The 26,162-nt window shown below is 41.5% G+C and overlaps 1 protein-coding gene across 3 annotated transcripts in view; it reads right to left on the bottom strand.

Annotated features, from left to right (window-relative positions):
* The window catches only part of TMCO3 (transmembrane and coiled-coil domains 3), a 77,262-nt gene that overhangs the window by 7,547 nt on the left and 43,553 nt on the right, over positions 1-26,162 (bottom strand). For all 3 annotated transcript variants that reach the window (XM_074964090.1, XM_074964073.1, XM_074964080.1), the window contains exons 6-10: positions 26,050-26,142; positions 24,440-24,626; positions 16,103-16,220; positions 14,186-14,381; positions 6,018-6,168 (exon numbers count right to left, since the gene is read on the bottom strand). In XM_074964090.1, the coding sequence (XP_074820191.1) occupies positions 6,018-6,168; positions 14,186-14,381; positions 16,103-16,220; positions 24,440-24,626; positions 26,050-26,142 (745 nt within the window). The remainder of the gene's footprint in view (positions 1-6,017; positions 6,169-14,185; positions 14,382-16,102; positions 16,221-24,439; positions 24,627-26,049; positions 26,143-26,162) is intronic.

Here is a 26,162-nt window from a genome sequence, read left to right as displayed (position 1 = left end):
GGGCAGGAGCTGAATGGGAGTGGAGGCACAGGGCCACATGGTGATGGGGGGAAAAGGGTGCAGCGCCACATAGGGACAGGGGGGTGGCTGGGTGGGGACACAGACATATAGGGATAGGAGGAAGCGCTACAGGGACACACAGGGATGGGGGAAATGGGTGTGTGAGTGGGGGCTGAGGGACATGTGGACAGGAGGTGTTGCGACACATAGGGGTGCAAGAACACATGTGGACAGGGACAGATGTGCTTGACTGAATGGGAGAGGCTGGGATCAGCCAGGGTCTGCATGGGGGAAGCTCCCTAACAATCCCTCCCCACCCCCCAAAAAAACCTGTTCCATAATTTTTCCCCCACACATACCCAACAACCCTCCAAGTTCACACCCAAGCTCTTTCCCAATAATTTACTTCCCTCTCCCTCAGCTCCTCCATTACCCCAGACTCGCCCGAGCCTTTGCACTGCTTCTGAGGGGTGCGGGAAATATGGTTCTGTATTATAGTTTAAATTAATTATTACTCAGAGTTCTGTATTAATATGCCTAGTAAGTAATCTGTCAAAAAATATTTCCTGAATCTTTTTTGTCGTCTGTATTGTTACAGACATACTTTCTGACAGGTATTTTGAAATTAATGACCAAAAATAATTGAAACTGGTGTGATTATATTGTGTTATTTTGACAAAATATACAGAATTTGAAAATACTGTGCACAGAATTTTTAATTTTTTGGCACAGAATTCCCGCAGGAGTACAAGGGTATATAGGGTTGTGATGGACAAACAGCACTTGGTTCCTTCTCTATCCCATGTAAAAAAGATTCTGAAGCGGGGGTGGGGTGCGGAAGGAGTGCAGGTAATGGAGCATCCATATGAACAAACATCTTGAAGAACTCCAGGTACTGTACAAGGTAAGTAACCTTTCCTTTTTTGAGTTATGTCCTTACATGTGCTCCACTTCAGGTGCCTCATGAGCAGTACTCCTCAAATGGAGGTGGGTGTTTTGGAGCAGGGTCTAAGACTATCTGGAAGGCAGCAATTCCAACGGCAGCATCTGCCTGAGATACATGCACTAAGGTATAGTACTTTGAGAAAGTGTGGATGGAGGCCCATGTGGCAGCTTTGTTAATTTTTACAATAGGTCATTTTTTTTTAAGTAGGGGTACAGAAGTGGACTGAGATCTGGTAGAATGGGCTATGGAGGTTGCTGGACATTAGCAGCCTTGCAGCAGGAGAGAATTCAACTAGAAACCCATTTGGAATATCTTTGGGTGAACACAGGTATCCCTTTAACTCTGTTTGTGAAAGAGATAAATAATCTAGGAGAGGCACGAAAGGATCTAGCCTTGTCCAAATAAAAGGCTAATAAAAGGTGAAGAGGGGTTTTAGTTGGGGGCTGAAGGTGACGGCTAGTGGCGTTCTGTTATTTGTTATTATAACATTCATAAACCAGTCGGAGAACACTTCAATCTCTCTGGTCACGCGATTACAGACATGAAAGTTGCTATATTACAACAAAAAAACTTCAAATCCAGACTCCAGTGAGAAACTGTTGAATTGGAATTCATTTGCAAATTTGATACAATTAACTTAGGCTTGAATAGAGACTGGGAGTGGCTAAGTCATTATGCAAGGTAACCTAATTTCCCCTTGTTTTTTTCTACCCCCCCCCCCCCCCCCGCCCCCAGACGTTCTTCTTAAACCCTGGATTTGTGCTGGAAATGGCCCAACTTGATTATCATACACATTGTAAGGAGAGTGATCACTTTAGATAAGCTATTACCAGCAGGGGAGTGGGGTGGGAGAAGGTATTTTTTCATGCTTTGTGTGTATATAAAAAGATCTTCTACACTTTCCACAGTATGCATCCGATGAAGTGAGCTGTAGCTCACGAAAGCTTATGCTCAAATAAATTGTTTAGTCTCTAAGGTGCCACAAGTACTCCTTTTTGCGAATACAGACTAACATGGCTGTTACTCTGAAATCTGTAGGAAGGATCAGCCATCAATCCTCTTGCTCACCAACTATGCGAGCAGGGGGATAGCCACCAGGAAAGTTGTTTTCATGCATAACTAGAAAAGCAAGCAAGTGGCCAGTGACTCAAAGGGAGGTTTCAACTGAGTGTTGAAGATCAAATTCAAATCCCACGCGGTGGTGGGCTTCCTGACCTGCGGAAATATATTAAATAACCCTCTGAGGAACTTTGAAGTTGCAAGATGAGCTAACACCAAACACACTTCCACAGGAGAATGAAACCCACTGATGGCTGTTAGGTGAACATTAACAGAACTCAGAGAAAGGTCTGTGTTCTTTAAAATGAAAAGGTTCTCTATAATCTCCAAGAGGGGAGAGCTGGTGGAAGAGAATTGTTGTTGCATACCCCAGTGGTAAAAATCTCTTCATTTCTGCAGGTAAGTTTTTCTAGTTGATTCTTTTCTGGTATTCAACGGTACCTGTTGAACCTCTATAGAATAGGATAATTCTATTCCCAAGAAGCAACCAGCCACCAAGGTTTGATTCATAGAATGTTCAGGTTGGGAAATATTCTTCATCCCAAGTCCTGAGTGAGAAGATCGGGCATTAACAGAAGATTGATAGCAGGGTGAGATGAGAGACAAATTAGGTATGGAAACCATGCCTGCCTCAGCCAAGTCAGCACAATCACAGTAACTTTGGCTTTGTCCTGTTTAATCCTGTGTAGGACTCTGAGGATGAGAGGTGTTGGAAGACAGCATAGAGCAAGTTCTTTGACCAGGAGATGTGAAAGGCATCTCCCAAGGAATGACAACCTAGACCTCCCCTTGAGCAAAACGGTCTCTTGGTGGTGGTGGCAAAAAGATCTATTTCTGGGAAAGCCCAAGAAAGATATATCTGTTTTATTATGGTGTTATTGAGTTCCCACTCATGATCTGGACAGAAGCGCCTGCTTAGATCATTGGCTATGGCATTCTGGAGGCCAGGTACGCAAACAGTTGCAATAAGGATGTGATGGACTACACAGCAGTTCCATAGCTTTATTGCTTCTGCAGAAAGGGAAAAGGATCTCGCTTCCCTAAGAGAATGTATGTAATATATACTGGTCCTATTGTCTGACATTCTGACAGATTGTCCTTAGATCATACAAAGGAAGTGTTGACAGGCAACTCTGATGGCCCTGAGTGCCAGAAGGTTAAAAGATTCCTGGGAGGTTCACGTGCCCTGAATAGTGTGCTCTTGAAGATGAGCCCCCCATCCTAGAAGGGAAGCATCAGAAACAATAGTGATGGTGGGGGGTGGATGGGTGAAGGGGACTTTGCTGGAATTCTTCCACCTGTCAAGGGACACTAGTACATGATGAGGAATGGATGAGGAGGAATGGAGAGTAATTTGTTCAATCTTTGTCTGTCGGACAGGCCTGGAAGCAGCAGAGTTGTAACCTGGCATGTGATGTGGGGAAGGTACATGCTGCCATGTGGCTGAGGAGCTGCAGAGAAGTCCTGGCAGTTATCTGAGGACTCCTCTGTACTTGCATAACCAAATTTGTTAATATAGTAAATCTGACCTTTGGTAGGTAAGGTCTGGATTTGTAGCAACCAGAATGGTCCTTAAGAATTCTATTTGCTGAACTGGTGAGAGGGAGGACTTCTCAGTATTAAAATGAAGCCCTAGCATGTTGAACAGAGTCACAGCTTTCTTGATAGTGACTTGAACTTCAGTGTAGCCAAATCATCAAGCTAGGGGAAGACAACTACTCCCCATTACTGAAATTTGGTGGCACCTACCACCATAACCTTTGTAAATATCCTGAGGGCAGTAGGAAGCCTGAAGAGGAGCACTTGACATTTGAAGTGCTCCTCTGACTTACGACACAACATAGAAACATCTTATGAGAATGATGTATTGCAATATGAAAGTACGTGTCTTGTATATCGAGGGTTGCGAACCAGTCACCCCGGATTTAGAAATGGTATAATAGCTTCAAGTATCACCATCCTAACCTTCTTCTCCTTGATGGAGGCATTTAGCATCCTGAGATCTAGACCAGTCTCCAACTGCCTTTCTTTTTGGGAACCAGAAAATATTTGGAATAGAACACTTTCCTTTTGTGCTGGGTGGGATCTAGTTCCACCGTTCCTATATGCAGAAGGGACAAAACCTCTTGTCTCCACAGAGGTTTATGAGATGGGTTCCTGAAAGGGACAAGGAAGGGGATGGGAAGAGGATATGGACTTGAAATGGATGGAGCAGCCTCATGTTAGAGCCTCCAAAACCTATCTATTGGAAGTAATCTACTCCCATGAGGTGAGAAAATGAGAAAGATGATCGCCAAAAGGTGGGCAGATCACAGTAGGATGATGCAATGTCAGATGCAAAAAGTGGGACTGTTCGTAAACCCCAAACAAAGGTATCAAAATGTATGGTTGGCTGACAAGGACGGCTGAGTTGTTGCTGTCAAAGTAGTCAACGCTTTTCTTTTCTGCAGTGTAAGTTTCTTTCTAGGAAGTTCTCAGGGTCCGTGATAAGTAGAAAATTGAGCCCATTGTGACCTATCGAATCTTCTCTTGCTTGCAGGTGTACAGAACTCCAGTGAACAAAGGGTAGCCGTTGATTCCTTCAGAGAGTGTAAGGACTCATCTGTGGACTCGCTGAGACCACCAAAGGGAAAGCTTTCCACTATATTACTCCCTTGAGATTCCTGAAGACTGCAGCCATGAGGCTCACCACATGACAACACCTGCGGAGATGGAGTGAGCTGCCGTATCAGCTGCTTTGAGGGAAACTTGTAAAGAAGTTATTGCTAGGAGCTGGTCTTCAGTGAAGATGGCCTTAAACTATCCTCGGAGGGGGATGTTCAATAAAGGAGTTAAACTTGCTATACTTAATGTCGTTGTATTTAGCAAGGAGCACCTGATAATTAGCAATTCTGAACTGCACAGAGGCAGATGAGTAGCTCTTGCAATCAAAGTGGTCCAAATGCTTTAGATCTTTATCATGGGGTAGGGAGAGTCCTTTTTAATAATGTCTGTTGCATTCATTCACAGCATCTATAGCCAAAGAGTTGGGGGCTGGATGCGTGAAGAAAAATGCCATTCTCGAGCAGGAATGTAGTATTTTTGTATCTGCCCTCTTACAAGTTGGTGGCACTGTGGCAGGGATTTGCCAATTGTTTTTGTGGGCTCTAGAAAAGCCTCATTTATGGGTAAGGCTACTTGAGTAGAGAGGGAGTATGAAGAAAATCCAATAATCTATGTTGGAACTCTTGGACTTCTTCCAAGGGAATGTGGAGAGTGTCAGTGACAGTTCATCAGGTCCTGAAATTGTCTGAAATCATCTGTGCGGGTGTGGGGGTGAGACAAATGCCTCATCAGAGGACGACAAATAAATATTTGTTTAAGGGGTTGCCTCATTAGCTCTTTTTTCTTGTTCTTCCAACAACTCCTCCTGTGGTGGGGACTGAGATGGAGGGGTGGAAGAAACAGAAGAGCGCAGATTCTGGTGCTCAATCCGGAAGCTAGATGCCTTGGAGAGCTGCTGATGATAGGCAGCCCAAAGATCCCAATATGGCCATTGAGGGGGGCAACAAGGGAAGTGTGGGGAGACACCCAAGCTTAGGCATACCAAGGAGGATGTGGAACGGCTTGAGGCTGTCTGTGTCTTGAAATGTCCCTTGGTGGTTTAACAGTTCAGCCGAGAACTATTAGCTATGAATATTCCAACCCAGTCACTTGTACATACCCAACAGGTTTACACTAGCCTGCCAAATTCACCCTCCCCCTCCGTGTGTAAAACAGCTCCAATTTAATTGAGAGATTTAACAATTACTCAAGAATTGGCATTTAAAAATGCCAATAAGAGGCCAGAGTTATTACAGATTTAATTTACACATCCATAAAATATTTCAATACTGTATTTAAAAATAAAACATTAGTAAGTTAATGTAGTTAGTGAATACATTTCTTAATATTTTTACAAAATAAAAATCCCGTAAACCCCTCCCCCCCACTTGCAGTCTGACACTTTTAATGAACTTTTTTAAAAAGTTACCTATAGATGCAAAGAAAATGATGGCAAGAAAGTCACGTATTGGTTCAATACAGGACATAATCTCTTCAGTAACCATGTGACCCTGAGAAGAGATCAGTGCTCCAGCTAAGAAGCATCCCAATTCCATTGAAACATCCAATAGCTCTGTGATCTGTTAAAGAAGAATGGAAAGTTTATTCCTATTCTCTGGCTGTCATCAATTATTATGATAGTTTACAGATATAGACTACAAAAATACTGCTTTGGGATTTAACGTATTACTTATTGCATCTCAATACAATTTCAACAATGAAAGGAATTTACAAGATTTCAATATATTATTCTACAGTAATGTATTTACTGTGGTAATCTAGATTATTAATAAACTAGACACCCTCTAGAAACATAATTGTAAATTTTCTATCCTACACTTTAAGACTTCTTGTATCATGTTCCAGGAATAACATCTAGTCCCACTGACTCCCATTGATATCAACAGAGATAGGATTTCACCTAATTTAACTAATTTAAACCAGCAAATTTCCTGCCAATTGTTAAACAAGGATAAATACTCTGAATTTATAATCTGGGACAAGATTATGGTCTTGATTTAACAAAGGATTTGAGCATGTGCTTAAATTCTGTTAATGGGATTTAAGAACATGCTTAAGTGCTTTGCTGAATAGGGATGAATTTAAGCACATACACAAGTGCTCTGCTGAAGTGGAGCCTATCATACTTGAAAGATGTTACACATTGCTCTTCTGTTGCTGCTTGTCTGTTTATGATCCATGGCATTAAAAAGGAAAGAAAATGGTTGTCAAGAGTCCAATTTAAGCTTACAAAATCAAGGAAATTGCACCATGCAAAATGAAGACAATGCTCTGAGTGTTCAAATAGTGAGTAGCACTTTTTATCACATATACAAGTATTCAAAAATAATATATATAAATATAACTGGTATTTAAAATCCTGCTGCTGCAGGCAGACATCTTACTGAAAGACAAGTCATAAATATTGACGGAACGCATTAAACTGACAATTTCCATCCTAATTTAGATTAAGCAATAACATGTTACACAGTACATTTATGCCTTGGATGGTGTTGCAGTATAAAGTAAGAGGCCTAAACCCAAGAAACTACAATCAAAGGAGGAAAGCATTAATCCCCGAGATATGCACTGCCTAGAAAGTCTTATTTACTATGAACTGGAATCAACAAATAAAAACAAAAAAAACCAGACCTGGGTATTTGTCAGTATTAATGAATTGACTGCTGATTAAACAACTCCATTTGTCCACAGTTTTGAAGCAATTCCAAAACATTGAATCATATGGATTGGTCTATCACATAATATAGTTATTTATCAGTAATCAAACTAAGAAAAGAAAATTATAGCCCATGTAGGCTGCCATATTACATCTGGATACCCCATATGTTAAGAATTAAATTAAATTTTATTTTCAAAATATGGACTGCTCTTATCAGGAATTTAAAATTATGAAAGAAGTTTTAAAGCTTCAAACCACTTTGACAGAGAAAAACAAACAAAAAAACCCAACACATGATGGTGGATGTGATGGAATATATGAGTCAAAGAAATTTTACAGAATTTTTTTTTTAATTATTTATAAAAGAAACAGCACTGTAGGGAATAATCATACTTTAAAAACAGCATTTTCAGCACACAACTGAAATATGCTTTTGCTACTAAGATATAACACATGCTCATGTGTCAAGTTATTAAAAAAGAGCTATGTGTCAAAATAATTAATGTTTACATTTTAATTATTTGCATTTGGGATGGTTAATTCAGTGTTTAAGAAAGAATTTACAATCTCCTCAACTGGATTTTCACGCTACTGTGGTGTCATGAGAAATCACTGTTCAGCAAGGTAACAACTTAAAATAAAATGAGAGACATACCATCCACAAGTCAACAATGCATAAACACAATAACCAACTAGAACTTATATACACCAAACAATACCCTGATTTTCCCCTCCAACATAAAAGCCTCAATCTATCCACTTGCTGCAGAAGTTAAAACAGAGCATAAAACACGTGTCACTGAAAATGGTGGCTTTGTCTTTCTTTTGTCCACTCTCCAGACCAGTGGTTCTCAACCAGGGGTACACATATCTCAGAGGGTACTCAGAGGTCTTCCCGGGGGGACATTAACGCATCTAGATATTGGTCTAGTTTTACAAAAAAACTTTTGTAGTTTGTAGTAAAGTATCCTCACACCTTCCTGTGAACTGTCTAAATGGGCCATCTTGATTATCACTACAAAAGTTTTTTTTCTCCTGCTGATAATAGCTCACCTTAACTAATTAGCCTCTCACAGTTTGTATGGCAACTTCCAACTTATCTGTATGTATATATATTTCTTACTATATGTTCCATTCTATGCATCCGATGAAGTGGGCTGTAGCCCACAAAAGCTTATGCTCTAATAAATTTGTTAGTCTCTAAGTTGCCACAAGTACTCCTGTTCTTTTTGCGCATACAGACTAACACAGCTGCTACTCAAACTTGTTTATACTGCTCTATATACTACATACTGAAATGTAAGTACAAAATTTGTATTCCAATTTATTTATTTTATAATTGTATGGTAAAAATGAGAAAGTAAGTTATTTTTCAGTAATAGTATACTGCGACACTTTGTATTTTTATGTCTGATTTTGTAAGCAAGTAGTTTTTAAGTGAGGTGAAACTTGGGGTAAGCAAGACAAATCAAACTCCTGAAAGGGGTACAGTAGTCTGGAAAGTTTGAGAACCACTGCACCAGAATGAAAGCAGTATTATAAAACCCCCAGCCACACAAAATATTTACTACTATTCCACTTGGGGAAAACCTACAGTATTAGTATCACACATACCAGTAGCTAATACTGCAGGAAAAAATACAAGACAAATGGGATTTAACCAGACCACAACTTTATTAAGTAATGCATCTGGTATCTATCTGGTAATAACTAATCCAGTCCAGGTCATCCTTCCTTTGTAACCCATAGCACCTGGTGGAGAGTCACTGTTTGTGCCCCCACCCCATTAATCTGATCCCAGCAATGCTGCTGGGACTCCATCACCCCCGCTTCCTCCATCAGAGAGCTAAGCAGTAGGAAAGAGGGCACTGTCTCCTTGCTTTATCAGTCATTAGGAGCCCCATCCCCATTTCCCACCTTCTCTAGGAGATGCCTTCTCCTAATCCACTTCCAATTCCAGTTCATCAGGAAATTAGATCCCCACTGAATGATAACCTGAACTGAACGCCTGCCAAACCGCAACAAAAATTAATTTTGCCACCTAATCTACACACAAGATCCCTGGGCTCCTGAGAGGAAAAAGTGACAAAAACACACACTGCGTAGGCCAATTGGAGGGAATTTTTCCCCCCAGCCTCAAAAAGGCAACCAGTATTATGCCCATAACAAGGTCCAAAAAACCTGATCCTATATTAATCCCAAATTGGGGTGGAGAAGGGGGAGCTTTTCTTCCTGCTGGCCCAAACTATCCCTCCCACATCTGAGGCTGCAGTGGAATGGTGAGGGAGGAATGGGACTGTTCTGTTTTGCTTGCAGTCACAACTGTGGCATTTGCAATGTGTTTTCTGCAATGCCAACCTCCCACCATCAAGGATTGCTACAGTGAGCCCAAACCTTTTAAGGTTTTCAGTATTACTGGAAAAAATACATATCACAAAACAAAGTTTAAGTTTTGAACTCCTGATGATAATCTATTCTATTCTAAAAAACTAAAATTCACCAGAATATCTATACAACTCTATGGCAGATGAAGGCCCAGCAGCTTCCAGACTCCCAGTTTATTTGGGACTTGCCCCTGGAAAAGTTTTCAAACATTGACAATTGTAATGTCACGAAACAACCTTATAAAACCGTAATAAACCAGGATTCTTCATTTGAGCAAAACTACCCTACTGAAAGTGTTTCTACTAAAGCACTCATTTCACTCATGCCTTCAGACAAAAACATGCAACTGTCAAATATGACACAAATCAATGTCCCAATATGAATGGCCAGGACAGGGGTTAAAGGAAAGAGAGAAAAGAAAATGCAAGAATGAGGATTTAAATACCACCATTAGATTCCTAGCCAGAAACCTTGTATTCTTCTTTGTTCAGCTGTGCCTACCAGTTCTCCTGTATCCCAAATATGTACCAATAAGGTAATGAGTTTCTTCAATTAAATCTACAGCATACTTATTTAAGTAATATATATGACATGAAAGCTCTTTCTTAATCTCTTTAATTAAAGAATTGAGAAAGTTCCCAAACACAGTAATTCAAGAAGTCCTACAGCAAAAAGGGGTTGATAAGATTTGACAATGCTAATATTTTTAATCCAATTTCCAATCCAACTGATGCTACTTCCCGTTCTACCTCTGATGTAAGGGTAATCATTCTGTTCCACATCTTATTTGGTAAAGTAATGTCACTGGCAAAGTTAAGGTTGTGTAACTTGTATCCGTTAACTCATTTTGTACCCTCTGCAGTGCTTTTTGTTGCCTCCATCATTATCCAGTGTAGTGCTAATGCGAAGAGTGTTGATGATAACACACACCCTTGTCTAACACCAGCCACAATACTGAACCACTTACCCAAGCCTGTAACCAATCTTACTGTGCATCTACTTCCATCATAAAAACTCATTATTTTAATCAGCTTGCCTGGTATCCTGTAGCTTCTAGCAATATTCCATGGGGTCTCTGTGGATGCTATCAATCACTTTCTTAAAGTCAGTGAAGTTGATTAAGATGGGTTTCTGCCAAGAGGTAGCTTTTTTCGATGATCTGGCAAAGAGTGAATATTTGTTCACAATATGATCTACCCACATGGACCCCTGCCTGTTGTTGTAATATTTCATCCACTGCCTTCTACATTCTACTCGGCCTAACAGTAGCCAATACTTTGCCCAGGATTGATAGCAATACAGTATCTCCCCCATTTGTGCATTGAGTAAGATCACTCTTTGTTGGCAATGCCACAATGATACCATCTTTCCAGTCTTGTGGCACTGGTTCTTTCACTCATATTTCGTTAAAGTTTTGTTAGCTGCTCAATCAGAATTTCACCTCCCACCTGTGCTACTTCTGTTTGAATTCAGTCAAACCCAGAAGCTTTCCCTTGTTTGAGGCCTTTGATGGCTGCTTAATTTCATCGGGTGTTATTGGGCCCTCTTTCGTTTTTAATTTAGCATTGGCATTTCTCTTGAACCTGTGCATGATCGTCAGCTCTGGACAGTAATATAGAAAGGAAATATTCTTTCCATAATTTGGCTTGCTCTTCATATGTTTTCAATATCTGTCCACAAGAGTCCCTGATGGGCATGAGCTGTGATAGTCTGATTCTTTCTGAGAGGTCTTTTATATAGCAAGCAGCAAAAATTGGATTGAAAGTAAATGCAGAGAAAACCAAGATTATAAAGGTAGGACACTGGACAACAGATGCAAAAGTGTACATGGATGGAAAAGAAATCGGATGGGTAGATGCGTTCTGCTATCTGGGGAGTGTGATGACATTTGAAGGTAACTGCAATGCAGATATTTATGTGAGATTAGGAAAACAGACACCATTACTGGAAGGATGAACAACATCTGGACAGAGGTCTTACACCAAGGCCAAATTTGATCTGTTGGGCCTTTATTAGTGGTGATAATATGCATGGTAGAAAGATTCCAGATTGACTTTCAGAATCCAGACTGAGATTGTGAGGCTGTAAGTTACAAGTAAAAGGATGTTTTTTGCCCTAACTTGAGTACATTTAGTGGGGAGATAATTAAGAAAACAATAAAGACAGATATTCACACAATGCCATTTTCACAGCCATTTTTCAGAACAGACCTGAATTTTGAGGTACACCTGTCATCTCCCTCCAGCCTCAAACCTGACCTGTCAATATGATACATCTGATATTTCTGTAATGACTTTTTTTGATACATTAATAAAATATTTGAAATAAAACTAACAGTTTTCATTCAAAAGTACTCAAAGCAATAGTATACATTTGCTTTCTCCACTTTAAGTGCTGAAAAAGGACTCCACTTTCTTTTATGGCTTAAATCCACTAATACACATCCTTGTGTATACGTAGTGCTACTCCTCTTTTACTAACACTTCAGATAGGCACAATTTCTGTTAATGTTTCTAATGGAGGTCCATTTCAAATAAAATATGACCCCTTATTATAGACATCAATGTATGTTTGTGTGATTAAGCAGATTTCTAAAGTCACCACTGCACACTTTGTTTTAAGTTTCTCTATTGCCTTTCCATTAAGAGTGCCTCACAGAAATTATGTCTGCTTGTTAATGGAAATCTACAAGAAACTACGAATAAATTCTTTTCTTACTTATATGACCTAACAATCTGCTGTGCTTGTTTAGAAAAGGATTGGAATCTCAAGCACTTCTACAGCAATGACATTTTTCTAAATTACACAGAAGTCTGAGAATTGTGAAATGGTTCTCCTGTTAACCTCTTCCATGACCTAAATTATAAAGATTAAAAGATGTTCTCCCTTAGCAAAAAGTGCCATGCATACCTAAGTCCTTTCCCAAGGTATGTCTACGCTTAGGGTGGTGTGTACAATACAGACAATGCATGCCCAGCTAGCAGTGTAGATGGTGAGGCATGGTTAGGCAAATTGAGTAGAGTACCCTACATGGCTCTCTACATGGCTAAGCAGCGCCTCCCACGTCTACACTGCTATATTTGGCAATGTAGTGTCCCACTGCCTCCGCCCTGCTGGAACCTTTCCACACAGCAGGGAAGACTCTGGCAGTAGAGAGCTACCTGAGCCCTTCACTGCCACATGTAGATACACACCACACTTACAAACGTGGACACAACCTGCCTTACCTTTCACTGTGGCACATAGCTACATGTATCCCACACCACGCCGCAAGTGTAGACAAAGTCCTAATGACAAGATTTTCTTAGGATGTATCTGAAAGCTTCTATGCACATTTTGCTGAACTTAATTGTTTTCATTACTCCATCTTGATCCTGCTTCTGCTCCCTATAAAATGTCTTAGTGCCAACATTTTGCTTTAAAAAGTTCACTATATTTTCTAAATTAATACAAACAGCACGTCCAAAAGCTCCTCTCACTTTTAAGGTCAGTTTCATACTCTGCTTCTGTCTTACACTATTAGTTCTCAAGAATAAACTTGGAGAACTGAAACAACAATCTAAAGCATGGTAACACCAGCAGAAATTCAAAGAGCATGAACAGATTCCGCAAATCCATATCAGTACTACTTCAAACGCACCGTTCATAAAGATTATGGGTGATAGCCACTTTCTGTTCTCCAACAGTCTGCTCTACTCAATGACTATTTCTGTTCTCCAACAGTCTGCTCTACTCAATGACTAGAACATGAAGCATTAAATTAATGGAGGGGACACTGAGACAAGAGAAATATACCTCTAAGATCTATCAAGAACTTATTAAAATTTAATGTGTGTAGGTGTCCTAAGAAACTACAGTGTCTTCAAGGATCCATTATAGCCTTTAAAGAAAAAAGTATGGTTAAAAAAAGTCCCACCCACAAAAAAAAAAAAAAAAAAAACAAATAATTTGTAGTAAAAACTAAATTTGGTCAGCCAATAATGTTAAAAACAAACATAACAGAAAAAAAGCTGACTTTATTTCAGTAACTCAAAACCCCTCCTCAAATTATTTTTCAAATTTATTTAAAAAAATAAAAATAAAAACACCGCAAAGAACCCAAACAAGAGCAGTTTTCAGCATTGGAAAATAGGATTTTAGACTTTTAGAAAATTGGGGCACACAATGAGGATTAACAGACCTTTAGTTGCAATACAAGCTAATATGATAATTTACACAAGCAGTTTTACTCTAAAATTATCTGTTGAAGTTCAACCTGATTTTATTTAGGTTAAATAAAATTAAAATTATTGTCCCTTAACTCCTAATCAATTACTACTTATCACTTATATTGCAGTAGAACTTAAAATGTGCTAGATGCTTTGATCTCCATGCACTTGAGTTTTGGTTTTAATTCTTGGTTTTAAAATACCAATTACAGAACTGTGGAAATATGTAATAAAGGTTAAATGTGTCAGCGTTTTTGGTATTGATGTCATATTAATCTGTACATCAAAGATATGCAAAAATGTTTTATTATTTTAAAAGATTACCGTTAACATAAGAAAGATGAAAGCAGATACTCCTAAAACGAGGATTTCTTTATTCCCTTTACTCTCCACATGCAACTTGCGATAATATGGTCCTATGAGATAAGTCTTTATAACAAGACATATAAGAAAAACAGCAGCCAGAGAAAAGAGAATTTGGCCAATCAGTATCAGTATTCTCAGTATTTCCATGACAATGCTAGAAAAGAAAAGAAAGAAAAAAAAAATGTTATTTTACCTGTTCTCTTGCCTTTAAACCAGTTTTCCTCAAGTGAAAAAATCTAATGACAAAGGTTTTCAAAAAGGGTTGCTAGTTAGCTTCCTAAATTCATATTTAGGAAACTCAATACAGGTCTTAATTATCAAAACTGCAACGCACCCAGTAATTCCTGCTAAAGTCTAGAATCTACTCCCGTTATGGTCCAACACAGCCTGTATTGGCTGACCTTCAGGGCACAGCATATGGCTCAATAATTTACTCAGGCTTATATTTCAACAGGATGATTATGGGATATAATGAGATGGTATGGAAGGCATTTAATTTCATGACACAAATAACTTTTTCCCATCATTTGTTTTTACGTGAAGTATTGGGGTGAGGTGTTCTGATTTAATATTATACATATAAATAATATAAGGGTGCACATAGCATTGGATGACCATGTTTTGAGAAACCTGTAGGGACAGGATTTTATAATTGTACTGTAAGAATTGATGTAAACCTTGATTTCATTCTGCCAGCCACTCTTTTTGAATAACAGAAAGGAATGACTGTCTGAGACTGGGATCCTGTTTCCCATATGCATTACAATTAGGACCTGTTATAAATTTTAGTTAGTAAAAAGACCGGATTTTGTACTGTGTCTATGATAAATAGATTAGAGAATTGTTGAGAGCTTGAAGCCAATGTGAATCATTTTAGTTATAAGATTTAGCAAGGCTTAGTTTACAATGTATTCTGCTACCTTTGAAGGGTTCTGTGAAAGACTGTGTGAATGAGCAAAAAGAAAATGAGTACTTGTGGTACCGTAGGTCACGAAAGCTCATGCTCAAATAAATTGGTTAGTCTCTAAGGTGCCACAAGTACTCCTTTTCTTTTTGCTAATACAGACTAACACGGCTGCTACTCTGAAACCTGTGTGAATGAGGAATGCATGCATCAGGAAAAGATACGGTGTGAAGGCCATTGTTAACCAGATGGTCAAGAAAGGGTGAGTGAAGACACTTATCGAGATTTGTTGACGCCAAAGAACCATCAATGCGTATCCATGATTGAGAAAGGGCAAATTGACAACCCTGAGGTGAAGGCTGGCCCCCTAAAGACAATTGATTAAATCGAAACCAGGACAGGATGACCCTCTCAGAGGTGTTTTGGAATGTTAACCCCAATCAAGGAGTAACCGGTCAGAAACTGACACAGCAAAATCTATAGACTTCAACAGAGAAAAAGGACTATAAGAACAGGGTGCTTTGTCATGGGACTTTGGGTTCGTCTTGCCACACTCCAGGAGCATCAGATTGCGACCGACAGAGCCCTGCTCCCCTCTGCGACCAATCTGGCTGGCCACTAGATTGATAACTATAAACATTAACTGGTGTGTGTGTGTGTGTGTGTGTGTGTGTGTGTGTGTGTGTGTGTGTGTGTGTGTGTGTGTGTGTGTGTGTGTGTGTGTGTGTGTGTTTAAAAACTGTTGTATTCTCAATACATATGGCATATTTGCCTTCTCTCTTATAAAAAGATCCCGTGTGCTTTGTACAGCATAACAAACCGACATTAAAAATTCTAAATATAGTTTTGTCATAGCCATACACAGATCCTTAAGCTTATGGGTGGGCAAATTCTATAAGCCACAAAACAATGAGGCTCTCTTCAGAGACAAATAAAGTACAAAAATAAATACATTTTTAAAACCTCTTTACCTGGAGTATGTGCTGGCTCCTGCTTGAATAAGGGTCGGCATAACAGCTATAAACAAACCAAGTTGTACATCCTGCATTACCAGCATACCAAGTAGTACACTACTGTAATCAATATCACCTGTTTGTCAGAAAAAGAAGCTGATAAAAATATAGCTTGATGCAGACAAAACATTTAATGTCATCTGTAACAATGTTAGTAGTAACCATCTATCTAGAGACTTCTTCACTGACTGAAGATATAGAATACAGTGTTATATTTTTTAAATCAACTACGGCAATCTAATTACGGAAATAATTATAAGCCATTTACAGGAAGCTTTTATCATGGATTAAAAATAAGATTTTGCTAAAGCCAGCTGATCAGTTGTTGGGTATATCATTTCTATTCTGTAAACTAACTAAGATGCTGTAGAATGATAGACACAGAAGCCTGATGAATAGGCATAGCATGCATAAAATATTTCTTTTAAGTTTCATGCAATGGGATGTGAATAAATCTAAGTTGATGTCCATTAAGGAGATATGCAGTTTCTTTCTTAATTAAAATAGACTTGTGGGGAAGAAGAAAGGAGGTGCTCAAAAAGCTTATGGGGGAAAATTTTGGGAATCATTGGGAAAATAAGCAGCCATTATGCAAGGTACATTTCTCCTCTGAAAGGTGTTCAGGCAAAACTCTTCTGACTTTCCATATCTATTCCATATGTGCATTCAGAATCATATCTGCTTCTTTAGAGATAAAAATAAGTTTGCTTTTCAGTCCTGTTAGCACTGGAGCCAAAACAATTAAGAGATTGACCTGCATTCTATTACTTCTTCTGTATCAGAATTGTTTGTTAATTTCCGATCAGTTACATCTACACAAACCCATTGATAAATAAGAGTTACGAACCTTTCTGTAACTGCTGTTCTTCCAGATATGTTGCACATGTCCATTCCAATGTAGGCATGTGCATGCCCTGAGCACAGTTGCTGGAATTTTTTCCCCCCACTGGTATCTGCTGGGTTGGCTCCAGAACCCTCTGGTGCCACACACTCATAGCGCCAGTAAAAGGACCCTGCTCCACCTCAGTTTCTTCTTATCGACGGACTCTGACAGAAGGGTAGGAGAGTGGGTTTTGGAATGGACATGTGCAACATATCTTGAAGAACAACAGTTACAGAAAGGTTAGTAACTGTTTTTTCTTCTTCGAGTGCTTTCACATGTCCAATCGAATGTAGATAATTCACAAGAGGGATAGCTCAGAGGTTTGAGCATTGGCCTGCGAAACCCAGGGTTATGGAGTTCAATCCTTGAGGGGGCCATTTAGGAATCTAGGCCACAAATTGGGGATTGGTCCTGCTTTGAGCAGGGGTTGGACTAGATGACCTCCTGAGGTCCCTTCGAACCCTGATATTCTATGACAAGCAGTTGTACAGGAAGTGGGTTTGGAGTTCTAAGTCAGACTGACTGCAAGGCTGCCTGGCTGAAGTTGGCATCGTCTCTAGCCTGCTCGGTGATAACACAGTACATTGAGAACATGTGCACCGATGACCATGTTGCTGCTCTGTAGATGTCCTGAATAGGGACTTGTGCTAAGAAGGCAGCAGAGGCGGCCTGTGATCTTGTGGAATGAGCAGTCAGATTATCTGGGGGTGAGATGCCTGGATGCATGAAATAATCCAGGATGAAATTCTCTGGGCAGAAATGGAAAGACCCTTTATTCTCTCTGCTATTGCTATGAACAGCAGAGTTGATCTGTGGAATCGTTTGGTTCATTTGTATGTAGAAAGCCAGAGCCTATCTAACATCCAAGGACTGTAGGCACTGTTCCTCTCTGTTCACATGACATTTAGAGTAGAATACTGGTAGGAAGATTACTTGACTGCAAGGGAATTGCAAAACCACCTTTGGGAGGAATGACAAGTGTGGACGCAGCTGAACCTTATCCTTGAAGAAGATAGTATATGGGGATTCCAATGTAAGGGCACAGATCTCTGAAACTCTTCTGGCCAAAGTGATGGCCACTAAGACAACCACTTTCCAGGAGAGGTGCAACAACAAGCAGGTTGTTAGTGGCTCAAATGGTGGACCCAGGAGTTTCGACAAGACAAGGTTTAGATCTCAGAGAGGAATGGGTTTTCTAACCTGGGGGCATGCCATCTCCAGGCCTTTGAGAAAATGGATAACCATCTCGAGTGAAAAAAAAATGGATTGGTTGTTGACCTTGGGATGAAAGGCTGAAATGGCTGCTAGGTGAACCTTGAACTGAAGAGAGGGACAGGCCTGGTTTCAGCAGCAGAAGGTACTCCAAAATGAGCTGCAGAGAGGACTGCGTAGGTAGAATTCCCTGTTGGGAGGACCAGCTGGAGAACAGCTTCCATTTTGCAAGGTAGGTGGCCCTAGTGGAGGGTTTTCTACAGCCAAGTAGGACTCTATGGACCTGCTCCGAGCAAGCTTGCTCCTCAGGATTCAGCCATAGAGTTTCCAGGCCATCAGATGAAGAGAGCTTAGGTTCAGATGGAGCAGGCAACCATGGTCTTGGAAGATCAGGTCTGGGTGGAGAGGAAGCAGTAGCAGGGTCTCCACCGAAAGGCCTCCGAGCGGGGTGAACTAATGTTGCCTGGGCCATGCTGGGTCTAGGAGAATGACTTGCGCTCAGTCCCGCTTGATCTTCATCAGAACCTTCTGAATGAGCGGGGTAGGAGGGAATGCATAAAACAAGTGATTTATCCATAACAACAGGAACATGTCTGTGAGAGACCCTGGGCTGTGGCCTCCCAGGGAAAAGAACTGATGGCATTTCTTGTTGTTGTGGGTAGCAAACAGATCTATAAGGGGAGTTCCCCATGCTTGGAAGATGTCCTTTGTGATGTCCAGTTGGAGGGACCACTCATGTTGAGAGAAGATAGATCACCTCAGCAGGTCTGCCAGCTGGTTCTGCATTCCTGGAAGGTAGGACGCTTCTAAACTGATTGAGTGTGCGATGCAGAGCTCCCACAGCCGGATTGCTTCCTGACACAAGGTGGAAGGGTGCGCTCTGCCCTGTCTGTTGATGTATAACATGGCCATCATGTTGTCTGTGAGAATCAAAATTATCTTGTTTGTAATGTGGGGTAGGAACACCTGACAGGCTAGGCAGACTGCCTGGAGCTCCCTGACATTGATATGGAGGAAAAGCTCTTCTTGAGACCAGAGGCCATGAGTCCTGAGGGGTGGGCTCCCCAGCTGAGGTCTGATGCATCGGATGCTAGAGACATTGACAGTTGAGGCAGAAAAAAAGGGTACCTTCGCACATACCACACAGTGGTTCAGCCACCATGTCAGTGAATCGAGGACCTGAGCGGGAACAGTGAGCACCAAGTCCAGGTGATGACATGAGGGAGAGCATACTGCAGCCAACCAGGCTTGGAGAGGTATGAGATGTACCCTCACGTGTTGCACTACATATGTGCATGAAGCCATGTGGCCCAGAAGACTCAGACTCTTTCATGTAGTCGTGATCAGATAAGCCTGGAGGGATCTTATCAGGGCTGTAAATTGAACAAAAGAGATCATCCGGAAGAAGGGCCCTCGCCGGCACGGAGTCGAGAACTGCACCAATTAACTCTATCCTTTGGACAGGAATAAGAGTGGATTTCTGGTCATTTACCAGAAGGCCTAGTGGCTGGAAGGTCGATTGGATGAGACGGATGTCAGATTCACCTCAGCTCTGGACCGGCCTCTAACCAGCCAGTTGTCAAGATATGGGAGTACATGAACTCCCTTTTTTCTGAGAAAAGCTGGCACCACTGCCACACATTTAGTAAAGACCCAAGGGGTGATGGACAGGCCGAACGGAAGAACTGCAAACTGGTAATGAACTTGGTTCACGACAAATCTTAGGAGTCGTCTGTGGCCTCAGAAAAATCAATACATGGAAGTATGTGTCCTTGAGATCGAGAGCAGCATACCACTCGCTTGGATCCAGAGAAGGACTGATGGAAGCCAAGGAGAACATGTGGAACTAAGTTCTTGAGATAGCGGTTGAGACCACGCAGATCTAGGATTGGTCTGAAACCACCCTTGGCTTTCAGGATTAGAACACCTTTCCTCTTCGGTTGAACAGAATCTTCCATGGCTCCGACTGAAAGGAGGATTTGGACTTCTTGTTCCAACAGTTGCTCATGAGAAGAGTCCCTGAAGATGGACAGGGAAAGGGGGTGAGAAGGTGGGGTAGACAAAAACTGGATGGTGTATCCCACTTCAATTGTTCTTAGAACCTAATGATCCGAGGTAATGTGGGTCCAGGCATCGAGGAAGCACGAGAGTCGGTCGGAAAACAAAAGGGAAGCTGGATCCTGTGTTGAGGGGATTGTAATGTTGACCTTGAGCGTCTCATCAAAATGAGTGCTTCAAGGTCCCCGAGTGTCTGGGGTCAATCTGTATTGGTCCTGCTGAGGAGACTGATGGAGGGAGCCCTTCATCTGAACCTCCTGCTCTTCCTCCTCTGTTGATCTTGTCTTGCTGACTGGGCAAAGCAGAAGCCAGTCTGTTGGGGCCTCTGGTGCTTTCTGGATACAGCCAGGATATCATCATCAGACAATCCCTTGATTCTCTACCACAAATTTACATATGGGTCCTGAGATGACTCAGAAGCCCTATCCTGGAACCACAGATCTGCCTGCAGTAGGTAGACATTTCCTCGTAGGTCAGCTGCCTGCTGGGAGAAAGTTCTTTCTTTTTCCTTCTTCTTTCTCACTTTTTAGCTTTGAGGGCAAGGTATACAGATCAAAGATTTCAAGGTCACCTTAGAGTCTTTAAGGGTAACTAGTCTAGCATCCGTTTGCTCTGAAAAGAGTAATGAGCCTTCAAAGGGGAGGTCTTGAAGTATTTGTTGCACCTCATGTAGAAACCCTGAGGACTGCAACCACAAGCTCCTGTACCCGGTTACAGCTGTGGCCGTTGATCTGGCTGCAGAATCAGCAGCATCCAAAGCTGCTTGAAGGTAGGTCAGTGCCACTGTCTTCCCTTCTTTGACTAAGGATGAGAACTCTTGTCTAGACACCCGGGGGAGCAAGTCCTTAAATTTTAGCATTGACTCCGATATATTAAAATTACAGCAGCCTAGCAAGGCTTGCTATGCTGAGCTGTAGAAGTCCAGGGAGTAGGCCTTGTGAACAAAAAGGTCTAATTTCTTTGAGTCTTTCACCTTCAGCATGGACCCTGCTTGACCTTGTTGATCCCTTTTGTTGGCAGTCGCCATAACCAGGGACCCTGAGGGTGGATGCAAGGAAAGGAACTTGTACCCTCTAGCTAGTACAAAATATTTACGTTCTCTATGGTTCACTGTAGGAGGGATAGAGGGAGGGATTTGGCACAGTGCCCTGACTGGGTCCATAATGGCCTTATTAAGTGGTAGAGCCACTCTAGAGGGGCCCGCTGCCGACAAAATATGTAAGAGACTATGTGTTGTCTCCTTGACCACCTGTGCTTGTATTCAAAGTTTGAGGCTTCCCACTTTAACAAATCCTGGAATGCTTGTGGTCATCTTGTGGTGGGGACACCCCTGCTGCCACCACTGCCTTGTCTGGGGAGGACGATAAAGAGGCTATGACCAGCCAAGGAGCCTCCGTCACTTCCTCAGTGTCAGCAAAGACCTGTGGTACTTCTTCCTTCCTAAGAAGGAAGTGGGCGGAGTGGTGTCAGCAGGGCCCTTTAGACCAGTGCTATGAGCGCACAGCACCAGAGGGCGCTTGAGCTGATCAGACAGATACTAATAGGGGAAAAAATTCCAGCAACTGTGCTCAGGGCACGTACACACCTACATTGGAATGGACATGTGCAAGCACTCGAAAAAGAACAACAAGTTGCACAGTTGTCTGAGGTTCTGCACCAAAAAATTAAAATTTTCTGCATACAATATTTTAAAATTCTGCAAATTTTATTTGTCAATAAATAAATATGGAGGCTCCAAAATGGCAATGGGGAGCACAGGCCACTGGCTGCATGGAGGAGCGAGATCACCCCCAACCATCCCAGGACATGGACTCAGCAGTGAGGCTGCACCTGACCTTGACACAGCGCAAGGCCTGGACCTGCCCCCTGCGCAAGCTGCACCAGGTGCAGGCAGGCAGGCTCAGCCCGGCAGATACAAGTATGGAGGAGCTTAGTGTGGGTGGGATCCAGTGTGTGGTGAGAGGGTTCTGTGTGGGCCAGTCTGGGTGTGAGCAGCTTAGTTTGGGGTCCAGGTATAGGGGGTCAGGATGCACAGAGGCTTGTTGAGGGTTCCAGGTGCAGGGGCAATAGGACTCTTCAGGGGCTCCAGGTGAAGTTGGCTGCAGATCAGAAGGAGGGGTCTGGGTGTGTAGGGTTCAGAGGGGGGTCCAGGTGTGGGGGACTCATTGGGGTGGTCCAGGTGCAGGGGGATGCGGTTCATCAGGATAGGGGTTTGAGTGTGGGGAGCTCAGGGGGAAGGGAGGTGGTCCAGATGCAGGGTAATGGGGCCCAGTGTGGGGCCAAGGTGCAGGGTGGCGCTGACTACAGGAAGTGAGGCTTGGCACGGGGGATTCAGGTGAAGGGCTCGGTATGGGGGTTCGGGGTGTGGAGGGGTGACACTTGGTAGGGGGACTGGATGTACAGGAGTTGGATGGACGGGGGGTACAACTCCCCATACAGTGACCCTTCCCCCATGGCGGAAGAACTAGGGGGGCAGGAATCTGAGTGTGTGTGCAGAGCTTCCTGCAGCCCAGGGAGGTTTCTGAGGGTGGGTCTGACCCAGCCCCAGCCGCTCCTTGCAAGGAAGAGGAAGTCCCATCCTCCCCTAACCCCAGCCTAGACAGGCACAGGGTAGGAGCTACTGGCTAAGGCATCTCCAGCCCTGCCACTCCCCCTGCTATGGTGATTTACTTCAAGTACCTGAAGCAGCCAGCAGTGAAGTGACGTGCCCATGCTGCTGGGGAGAGGTACATGACCACTCTTGCAGCTTCCCTTTGCTTCCCTGTTAGAAAGACATTTTTCTGCGGGGGAGAAAAAAAATCTTTGGGGGACATGAATTCTGTGGACACACAGTGGCGCAGAATTCCCCTAGGAGTAATCATTTGACTTGAAGAACCTTTATTACTGGTCATGATTAAGGCTAAGATTTTATCATGGTTATTTTTAGTAAAAGACATGGACAGGTCATGGGCCATGAACAAAAATTCACGGAAGCCGTGACCCGTCATCTGTGACTTTTGCTGATGTGGCTCCATTGTTTCCCCTGCCACTGTGGTGGCTAGGAGCTGCTGGGTTCTCACCTCCACCCCACCTCACCCCACAAGGCTGTCCCCAGTTGCTGGAACCCTGAGGAGGCTGTCATCTGTCGCTGGAAACCTGCCGGGGCCCCACTGGCTGCCAGCTCCAGTCCCACAGACCCAGGGGCTGAAGCAGAAAATGTCATGGAGGTCTCTGGAAGTCACTGCTTCCGTGACCTCTGTGACGTTAAAGTAGCCTTAGGAATGATAAATGAAAAGTAAACAACAAATTTTGATTCATAGAATCCAGGTTGACTTGTAGGGCTGATAGTTTGAAAACAAAACAAAACAAAAATCTTTTCACCTGTAAACTGAGCAAATAATTAAGCATGGAATTCACACATTGGAATTTTTACAGTCACATGGAGTAGAATTACACAAAGTGAAGTGTGTAGGAAAGGGAGTGCATTTCTTCTAAAAGGAAAAAACTAGCAAATGCAGAACAAGTGCATAATTTAAGGAAAACGTTCAGACTCAGAGCCCTGAAATTTCCATTCATAATTTTCTTAGATATTTATTTAACCAAAAACTATTCATTGAGAATGCTGTCTTAACTTTCCATGTACGTGGATGTGCTACAGAAGCTAAAAGCATTTGGGGGATAGACTAATTAGCAGGCCTCAGACTGCAGAAAGAAGGTGCAAGTTATTGGGTCAGGCCTTTCTGCCCTCATGGCAGATTGGTAGTAGCAGTCTTAATCTGGCGATTTAGCACAAACATGAAAATCACCTGTGGCCGAAAGGGTTAAAAATCAGTGTGGGACTCCATTAGAGAGGGATGTCATAAAAGAAAACATGACACCTTATAAGTACATGATGTTATTATCTATTCAGATATTTCTATTGATATTTTAGAGGAAGTGGGCCTGTGCAAACCATACAAAAACAAGCAAGCACCAATGCTTGGTATTATCAAAATAATATTCCAGGCTCCCCATCAAGTTAGTACATTAAATAGTAATGGCAATGTTCTTTTTTCTATTTTGCCTCAAGTCATTAGTATGATGCTCAACCATTCTGAGAATTTATTACAGACATTTTTAATCAGTGCTGTCATTGGGACAATCCATATCTAAATTGCACCTACCTTCTTTATCTCCTCGAGCACTCCCTACAAGGAATCTGGATACTAAGGGTGTGCTGGATAAGGATAAACAAGTAGAAATGAAGACACTCTGTGTTGGTCTAATTTGTAGTAAATGTCCCCATAGTAAGCCAAAAGCAATCATCAGAAGTGTCATGTAACAGGGTCCTTGCAAAGATATCTTCCACACCTTGAGGATAACACAGTTAGATTTGTATTGTATAACCTGAGGGTTATTCTCTCACTGATGAATGTTACATTGGTTTTCAATGCAAGTGAGTAGTAAAATAGATCCATGTGATTTTGGGCTGCAGAACTATGCCATAGAAGTAATAGCCCCCCACTACACAGCTCTGCTGAGACTATGTCCAGTGTTGGGTACCTCATTAGATGTATTAGACAAACTGGAGGGAGTTCAGAGAAGAGAAATGAAAATAATTAAAGGGCTAGATGGCCTGACATGGTAATTGTTGACAAATTGAACTATACAAACACCACATAGGCAGAGGAATTATTTAGCATGATGCAAGGAGTATAACTAGGAGTAATGGGATAAAATAAAGAAAAGGAAAAAAAGTTACATATCAGAAAAAACCTCCCAAATATGAGCACTACCATGCTATGGAACAGTTTTTAAGAAAAACCCCATCCCCCAAAATTATTTAAAACTAGACAGGACAAAACACTAGAAAATATATTGTAGCAGGTACAACTCAATCCAGCAATGGCAAGGTATGGATTAGTATACGGTTTAATAGGTCTTCATCTTTAAGAGCTGTAATTTATGAGTGTCTAGTGAATATAATTAAACTTAGATACCCATATAATTGTCCACATATCAATAAAATAGACCTCCTTTTATGAGCTCTCACTGACTTTTAACCATCAATTTAAAACAAACGTAAGCCATGCAAAATGTGTCTTTTAAACTATTACTGTTATTTGTATTATTGTGCTAGTTTTAATAATTTATTTTGCAACAATATATTTTCAATTAAAAATAATGTATCTTAACCTTGCATCATAAAACTGGCTGCAGTTTCTGACTCTCTACATTAACAAGTCAACTTTTCTTTAACATATTTGTCTCTTTTTTGCAGAAGTCTGACTGTCTCAATATATAAATTAGGTTATACTATGGTACATGTCTAATCAAGGGCCAACAGGCTCTTACAACACATTTCATCCAGTACACTTTATGTTGTAAATCCATCATATGGTGTTTAATCCATTAACTATGCCTTGCAGGACACATGCCTGCATCACAACATTGTGATGTCTACACCTCTACAGCTGGATTCAACATCACAATATAATATAGTTGGATTGCCCTGCAGTAAGTGTGTGTCTTAATTTCCTAGAAATCATGAACTGTTCTGGGAAAATCAAGAGGGATATTAAAATAGGCACTAGGATAACATTTTTTGCATTCTTTCTCCTCCTTAACTCTCAGTATCTGTGGAAAGAACCAGAGATATTTCTCTTACTTTGAAGATCATGGTCAAACTACATTAAGATATATTGTAGACAGACTTTTAAATGCTGAAATATAATTGATAACTTCATCACGACCAATCAAATCCTGAAATTCAGAAGTTTTATAAAAAAAATACCTTTCTCAGCCTTTCAGGGGAAAACTCCAGACCAACTAGAAACAGAGTGAAGAACACACCAAACTCTCCTAATGTCTCCACTTGTACAATAGACTGCAAAATAAGAATATAAA

The sequence above is a fragment of the Natator depressus genome, chromosome 1, assembly GCF_965152275.1.
Source record: "Natator depressus isolate rNatDep1 chromosome 1, rNatDep2.hap1, whole genome shotgun sequence".
Classification (NCBI taxonomy): Eukaryota; Metazoa; Chordata; order Testudines; family Cheloniidae; genus Natator; species Natator depressus.
This window is presented reverse-complemented; position numbering and strand designations above follow the sequence as displayed.